The following is an 8,862-nucleotide window of genomic DNA, read 5'->3' on the forward strand; positions in this document are numbered from 1 at the left end:
ACATTAAACTAGATTGGATCACGTTAAATTACATTAGCTCACATTAGATTACACTAGATCACGTTACATTAAACTAGATCACATTAAACTACATTAGATCACGTTAAATTACATTAGCTCACATTAGATTACACTAGATCACGTTACACTAGACTAGATCACATTAAACTACATTAGATCACGTTAAATTACATTAGCTCACATTAGATTACACTAGATCACGTTACACTAGACTAGATCACATTAAACTAGATTGGATCACGTTAAATTACATTAGCTCACATTAGATTACACTAGATCACGTTACACTAGACTAGATCACATTAAACTACATTAGATCACGTTAAATTACATTAGCTCACATTACATTACACTAGATCACGTTACACTAGACTAGATCACATTAAACTAGATTGGATCACGTTAAATTACATTAGCTCACATTAGATTACACTAGATCACGTTACACTAGACTAGATCACATTAAACTACATTAGATCACGTTAAATTACATTAGCTCACATTACATTACACTAGATCACGTTACACTAGACTAGATCACATTAAACTAGATTGGATCACGTTAAATTACATTAGCTCACATTAGATTACACTAGATCATGTTACACTATATTAGATCATGTTAGATCATGCTAGATTGTTAGATTATATTAAATTACTTTAAATTAAATTAGATCACGTTAGATCACCTTAAACTACATTAGATAACGTTAAATTACATTAGTTCACATTAGATTACACTAGATCACGTTACACTAGACTAGATCACATTAAACTACATTAGATCACGTTAAATTACATTAGCTCACATTAGATTACACTAGATCACGTTACACTAGACTAGATCACATTAAACTACATTAGATCACGTTAAATTACATTAGCTCACATTAGATTACACTAGATCACGTTACACTAGACTAGATCACATTAAACTAGATTGGATCACGTTAAATTACATTAGCTCACATTAGATTACACTAGATCACGTTAAACTACACTAGATCACGTTACACTACATTAGATCACGTTAAATTGCATTAGTTCACATTAGATCATATTAGATCACGTTAGATTACATTAGATCGCGATAGACCACATTAGATCACGTTAGAATACATTAGATCACAATTGATCACGTTAGATTTCTACAAACCAGTGCAAAGTCACACTTTTCTTCTCCAAAAAAAAAAAAAAAAAGCACATTTACTATTTTCCTCCAGATGCCACAAAAGCTGGTGATTGGATGTGACAGACTGTCAGGCGTGATAGAAAGAGCGGAGAAATGAGCAACAACAACAATGAACAGAACGTACACACGGTTTCCTTACTTGTGCTTTGTGGTTGATGAGACACGTGAAAATAATGAGACGTAATGAAAGAAAATAATGTTGACGTTCTTTTTTTCAGTGCCTTCAGATCATTTCGCCTCTCATCAGTAATCAGAGCTACAAAAAACCACTAACAAATAAATATATCACATCAGATATACAGAGACCTGAGAAACAATCTGATCTATACAATTTATACCTGCTTCTAATTAACACTGTTTAAATACACATTTAGGTTATCCGTGGTGTTTTTGCATAAGTATTCACGCCTCTTGAATATTCTCCATGTGTTTTCGAGTCAGACTGAAACTGGACCGTGTCGTACGATCTGCACAAAATGACCCCACATCGTTTGCACAATTATATTAAGTATTCACACACACACACACCCTACACATGCTTGTGTTGATTGTGTAACACAACATGGAGTGCTTAACCAGCTGAAGGTGTAATATAGGTGTTATAGGAACAGTGTGTGTTTCTTTGTCATTAAAAGGAGTCCAAATGTTTTACAGTAACATTGACTTCCCTCCTCTGCAGACCATTTGCCTGCTTCTTACAGCGCGAGTAGTGTTATGCAGGACGCAATCGCCATCGTAAATTATCGGCCAGCCTACGTGAAATGGCCGACTTCCTAGAGCGAGAGAGCGCCGCTCCCGACACCGGCTTCCTTTATTCACACGTCGGCCCTCTTTGATTGGCCAAATTTGTCGCCCCTCTCTTTCAAGTGCATGGCCACCATATAAACCTGGAGTTCCCTCACACCTTCACCCACTTGATCCCACAGCGTCACCTCACGAGGCCCGCCTCCGTCTCAGGCTGCCCTGTTGCTTTCTCTTTCTCTCTCTCTCTCTCTCTCTCTCCCTTACACACACACACACACAAACACACACAAACACACACACACAAACAGCAGGTTCTGAACCAGGAAGGGAGGAGAGGAATCCAAAAGGCAGCATTCAGCCTCATCTTGAACCCTTTGCCTTGGGCTGTATATCCCTCCCACCCTCCACACACACACACACACACAGATTGCTCAGACCCCCTAATGGCTCTATTAAATTGTGCATTGTTAGCCGGAGGTCAGGCCTGGTTTCATTCCAAACTTCAGCAGGAGAGCGGGTTGCCAGATCAGCGCTTTTTACACGTTGCTGCTGCACGACAGCTGTTCGTGTTTCCGATAAACACAAACATACACACACACTGTACACACACTGTACACACACTGTACACACACTGTACACACACTGTACACACCAGCCTGGTGGACTGCATCATCAGTGTCCTCCACGTACGTTCTCCAATCCTACATTTCAAACTAAAAGTCATGTGTTTGTATTAAACCAGAAAAAACCCTGTAGTATGACTGAAGAGAGCTGAGCTGGAGCAAGATATCTGACTAAACACTGTGTTACACAGCGCTTTATTAAATCCCGAGCTCTTTATAGATCAGATTTACTCCATCGGCATTATATTTACGGCTTGATCACGAAGCTGAAGTAGATGAGTGTAACTTTTCCTTTTATTATAGCTTAAAGGCTTAAAGGAACATTAGCAATGATGTTAGCAAAGGCGTGTTTTTGCTTCAGTTCTAGTGTGGAATAAATCTATTTCGAGCTGCTCGATTCGTGCTTAATGTCATTAATTAATATCCAAACAGTCACTGTTTTAATTTGAGAAAAAAAAGTCATCAGAACGCATTGTTCTGTACTTTCCTTTAATAAATCATTTTAAAGGGGCGCTCTGTGATCGACGGTTCAAGGTGAATGATAAGGATTAAAGGTACAGTAGGTGAAAGTTCTGGGTTTTATTTTTTGAAATCTGCTAATACTAATCTAGCTATGAGGAGGAGGAAGATACCATTGTTGCTACTGTCGTGTGTGTGTGTGTGTGTGTGTGTGGTGGGGGGGTATGCTAATGTACATTCATTTCGGAGGATGGGAAGATGTAGGAGCATGCCTAGAAAATGGAGGATGGGTTCAGAGTGATAGAAAGATAGCGAGAGAGAGAGAGAGAGAGAGAGAGACAGAGACAGAGATGAAATCAATTAGAATAAAGCTACTTTAAAGTTTAATTCTGTATTTTTTGTTGTCACTCGTTCTTTAAGCAACTTAAAACTACCTTTAACCTGGACATGTGGATACACCTTAAACACATTATGGAGCATTTTTACCTTTAAAGCTTTAAACCTACACTTTTAAAGACACCATCTTTTTTTTATCTTCTGGGGACTGACCCAAAGCCAGAGCATGAATGAAGTAGAGGATTGCATAAGAAAGCCCTCCACTTCCTCCCCCTTGGAGCAGAGAGAAGCCGTCTCAGCTTCTTCATTAGCATTTGTTAATGAAGTCATCAGCTTTCGGGTTTCAGCTACTACCCTGCTTGCATACAGTGCTGTGAAAAAGTATTTGCCCCCCACCAGATTCCCAGGTTCCCTCGTTTGCCGCATGCTCGTAAGAGCGGACGCTTTCGTAGCTTTAGAATAAAAACAGAATATTTTTACAGGAACTGTTTCCTTTCAGTAAATGACCAGGGTTCTGAAACTGAAGACACTTTTCTTCTGTCCTGTGCAAGTGTGTGTGTGTGTGTGTTTATTAACTATACTGATGTCCTAAACAGATCAATTAAAGATAAGTCTTCTGGAAATGAATGAATGAATAAAATTTCACAAACATTTTTCAAGCGTCTTGTTCATTTTTTTCTCGGGTTCAAGTCTAGACTTGGACTGATCCATTCTGCTTCATTTCAGGTCCGTTTAATATCTTAAAGATATTACTGTGTGAATAGGATTTTTTTTTTAAATAAATTAAAAGAAAGGAGGGTGCACATACTTTTTCACAGCAGCGTATGCAGGTTTGAAACCTTCAGGCCTGGCTGTTTGGAAAACCTGCTCTCAATTACATGCAAGTGGGCTCGGGTTTTAGCAGTGTACTGCTGTAAAAACCCCTACTTAACGCTAACACAGCGCTTTAGTTTGACGTAGCAAATTAGCTTAACAAACCAGCACGGAGGAGGAGAAGAAGCAGGGGGACGGGACGAGCCACACTGCTGATAAGACACAGAAGAAGTAGTCCCCGGTGTGTGGGTTATTTCTGCCCTGTGGACTTTCTGTAGCTATTATAGTCGTGATCAATGCGCGAGATATGTGCAAACACCACGAGATCACTCTCCACCCCATTGATCCGCCATCGGAGAGATAACCTCGGCTTTAATCCCGCACAGCGTCCTGCTAAACCTCTCCTGCTTATCTCCAACACGAGCTATGCCGTGCCACATGCTTTGATCTGAGGCCTTGGAATTTCTGATTTTCGGCATAAATGAGGAGAAAGAGAGAGAGTGTGAGTGTGTGAGTGTTTAGATGAAGGCCAAAGTCTGGACGTTTTCTGCAAACAAGCACAATTCCAAGGTTTTGGAAGGTTGGTGTGAAATGCGATGTGTGTGTGTGAGTTTAATACACACTCAGTGTGCTCGGGGCTTAAAGAAGTGCAACAAATCAGAAGGTTTTTACAGTAAAGTGGTCTGAGGAGCTCGACAACTCTACTACCATTAATATTATTATCGTTATTATTATCATTATTATTTAGTCACATGACCAGGATCGCTATTATTAACCCGCACATGTTTATATAGATACCTGATGATTTCCTACAGTGATTCACTAAATCTGACCTATCTTGCTCTCATTTCTTACAGTCTAACGCTCCAAAACAACCGCTAAAAATGCCTTCCAGTATCGTGATTTTTTTTTTTTAGCCGTATCGCTCACATTTTCGGTCGATTTCATTATTCTTACTGAATCATTAGCGTTTAAAACCTACGTATTTGATACAGAATCAGAAACTTCTGTGCCGATATTTAAAACAGCATTATTCCTGTGTCAAAGCTGAGAGCAGACACAGTGTCCAGGTGTAAGGATGTGTGTAAGTGTTTCACTGTCAGGCGAGTGTGTGACGTTTAAAGGCAGCGTGAGCTTTGGAGAAAAATTAGCGAGGCTTGTGTTTACGTGTTCGAAGCAGCGAGACTCGAGATACTGATGATGTCAGGATAGAGTCTTTTCTGCTCCATAGGAGTATCGGAGATTTGTGTGTGACGTGTATGAGGCTCCGACTTCTTTTCTGAGGTAAAGGTAAAGGTGTGTGTGTGTATGTGTGTGTGTGTGTTGCGATATAAAGGAATAAACAGTCGTCAGAGTGAATGGGTTTGCTATCTCACTTCAACCATGTTTTACAGACCTCCTCTACAGCTATTGATCCACACACACAGGTTGGAGTCCCTTCCCCCATAAGTATGCACACACACACACACACACACGCAGAGATCAGGCACCCCCTCACCACCCAGTCCACCCACAGATGCCGCTGAGAGGTGACTTCCTGCCCGGGAGAGTGACTGATTAGAAGAAGAAATGGAAAAAGGCAAAGGAGGAAGCAGAGAGAAAGAGAGAGAGAGAGAGAGAGAGAAGAGTGACACAGAGATCTCATCCCCTCCCTTCTGTTGGAAACAATAACACAGGAGTAGGGCAGGGGCAACACGTTCAATAGGATTACCATTGGAGGTGGGGCTTTGTACAGTAGGGGCTTTTGAACCACACACACACACACACACGCACACACACACACACGCACACGCACACACACGCACACGCACACGCACACACACACGCACACACACAATGCCGTTTTCTTCCACTATTCTAATTCAACCCGTCTTTCAAGCACAAACTAGGTGAGCTTTATTCCAGAAAAATCCACAAAAAAATAAATTAAATTAAATTAAATAAATAATAAATAAAATAATAAATAAGCTACAATTTCCCTTCCATCAAGCTGCTAACTGATGCCACCGCGACGGCACTAAAACCTCACGGAGCGTGCGAGCGCATCACAATTCCACCAAATGGATGAAAGGAAAACAATCGCGGGAGCACACTTGGCACCTCGTATCGCGACGTGATGATATCATCACATCAAATCCCGGCCGAGGAAAGCCGGCGAGGTGCGGGAGGATTAGCATAAAACTAACATTCACACTTTCTGAAAGCTAATATCACGTCACGGCAAACAAGTGGGAGCAAACAAGTGGGAGGAGGTTAATGATCAAGGAAATGCTCAGTTGGGGGAAAAATACAGGGAAATTTATTTATTTATAATATAAAATAAAAGAGAATTTTTTTTTTAATCTGAAAATAAGACGTTATATATGTATATAGAAATATTTTTGTCAAGCATCAAAAAAGAAAAAAAAGATTTTATTTTATCGGATACTAATCGACTTTTTGTTGAAATTTCCTTTTGTTTTGTTTTTTTTGTGATATATTTGTGGGGTTTTTTTGTTGTTCAGGAGCTGAGCAAATGTTACGATGCTGGTTTTATGATCAGCTGAAGAGGAACTCAAGTCAAAGTGATAAAACCCAGGAGGAATGAGGGGTGAAGTTTGGGCTACAGTAGGAGGGGGGGCAGGTCCGTGTGTGTGTGTGTGTGTGTGTGTGTGTGTGTGTGTGGGGTTTTTTTTTTAACCAGATGAGCACCAGGTCCTGCTGACCCCCGCTCCTCATTCCTCACTGCCTGAACAAAGCTGCTCTGAAAACCTTTTCCAGATGGGATGCAGCCTGCATACCACACAGCAAACACACACACACACACAAACAAACACCTAACCTCATGCGTGCTGCATCATGAAACATAACCATCAGGCAAAAAAAAAAAACCTCTACATCCTTCATGTTATTAGGGTTAGCCACGCTAGCTATTTTCTCAGCTCTCTACGTCATTACTGCAGAGCCAGCTGTTTACATTTCCTCTGTTATGTAATACCTCTGACCATCTCTCTCTCTCTCTCTCTCTCACACACACACACACTTATCCAGGCCTGTACTATCTATCTTATCATAACTGTATCACAGATCAATCTATTGTTACTGAGTCAGGACAGAAATCTTCCTAATGTACCTTTAATCATCACACACACACACACACAACAGTCAAGATTATTTCCCCTCACTGCATTCACTATTCGTTTAAACCTCAGAGCTTTATCTCGGACACACATACAAGAACTAGATTTTTTTACACGTCCACATTTTTACACAAAGAAACAAACAAACAAACGAGTGCAAGAGCCGAGCTCAGGCGTTTCTTTCCTTCTATCTGTTTAGCTCACCTTCCCATGAATCCATCTGATGTCTCTCCTGCCATTCAGTCATAAGTGTATCCTCGTTGTGAAGGGCTTAGGCCTCATGACGCTCCCTCTCTCTGTCCTTCTTCTTCTTGTCTTTCTCTGCCCTTCCGTCTTCTCCTCTCCTCTCCACTCCTCTCCTGTCCTGTCCTCTCCTCTCAGCTCCTTCTGGCTCTGATCCTCCTCCTCCCAGTCAAGCCTGCTGGTCACTTTCAGCCTGGTCACATGACCACTGAGTTCAGGCCCCAGGGGTCATGGCATGGCCAGAGGGCCAATGACGTTGTGGGGGGTTATCTGAGTGGAACTGATAGCCCTATTTTTTTCTCCACCTCCTTCCCTGCTGCGAAACAATACAAACCTCCTCCCTTCTCTTTCTCTCTCTCTCTCGAATCCCTCACAACAAAATGGCCAACTGCTTAACAGCCTACATCTTCCTAATTATAATCTCACGACTTCATCGTGTTAGCTTCAAGGCCCGCATCTTGCTAATGATCACCACCACCACCTTCCTCCTCCTCCTCCTCCTCCTCCTCTTCCCCACCGCTAGCCACACATAAGAAGCTTTTCACATTCAAATGCAACAGGAGAGTCAGAAAGGGGAGGAGGAGGAGGAGGAGGAGGACAGGAGCTGAGCTGGACTTTGTCATGTAGAGGTGGAGAAGAAGGGAGGGGACGAGGGGGAGAGAGGGAGGGGTGTGTGTGTGTGTGTGTGTGTGTGTGTAGTAAGAGCGGAGTCGAGTATGAATGAAGGCAGCAGAGGTTCAAGTTTCTGTTGCAGCTGTCCACCCGTGCCTGAGCTCTCGGCCCTGCAGCAACTCCTGACACCCAAGACGAGGGTCTTTAATTACCGCAAAGAGCTCGAGCAAGCAAACAAAACAAAAAATACACGAATAACAAACAATAAAAGCTTACACCAAGCAAAGAAAAAAAACGTTCCAGTAAGAGGTCGATGATATGGTTGTAATAATGCTGTATTGTGTTGAATGTTGCAGCAAATAAATAAATACATAAATAAATAAACAAATTAACAAACAGCGATAAAAATTTGTATAGAAATCTCCCCACACATCCTTGTATATTTAAAAACAACCAAAAAAAACCAAAAAACATTTCTGGAATTTATCTCAAGCTACTTTGGCCAAAAAGTCAGTATTTTCTAGGACAATGTGTCAGTAAACACTCATTTTTTTCAGCGTAAATAATATAAGTTGCTGTGTATCGAGTGATCTCTCTCCTGCTTTCAGATCATGTCCATGTTGACCCACTGACCAAGTCCACTCTTACTTTCTGTTTATTAACCCTCTGGTTATCCTGAAATATACAAACATCAGGTCAT

The 8,862-nt window shown here is 41.2% G+C and overlaps 1 protein-coding gene across 2 annotated transcripts in view; it reads right to left on the reverse strand.

The window, feature by feature from the left end:
• The window catches only part of nr6a1a (nuclear receptor subfamily 6, group A, member 1a), a 19,406-nt gene extending 11,415 nt beyond the window's left edge, over positions 1-7,991 (reverse strand). For both annotated transcript variants that reach the window (XM_058390118.1, XM_058390117.1), the window contains exon 1: positions 7,512-7,991. In XM_058390118.1, the coding sequence (XP_058246101.1) occupies positions 7,512-7,554 (43 nt within the window). In that variant the 5' untranslated portion in view covers positions 7,555-7,991. The remainder of the gene's footprint in view (positions 1-7,511) is intronic.
• Between the last annotated feature and the right edge of the window lie 871 nt (positions 7,992-8,862).

The sequence above is a fragment of the Hemibagrus wyckioides genome, linkage group LG05, assembly GCF_019097595.1.
Source record: "Hemibagrus wyckioides isolate EC202008001 linkage group LG05, SWU_Hwy_1.0, whole genome shotgun sequence".
Lineage (NCBI taxonomy): Eukaryota > Metazoa > Chordata > Actinopteri > Siluriformes > Bagridae > Hemibagrus > Hemibagrus wyckioides.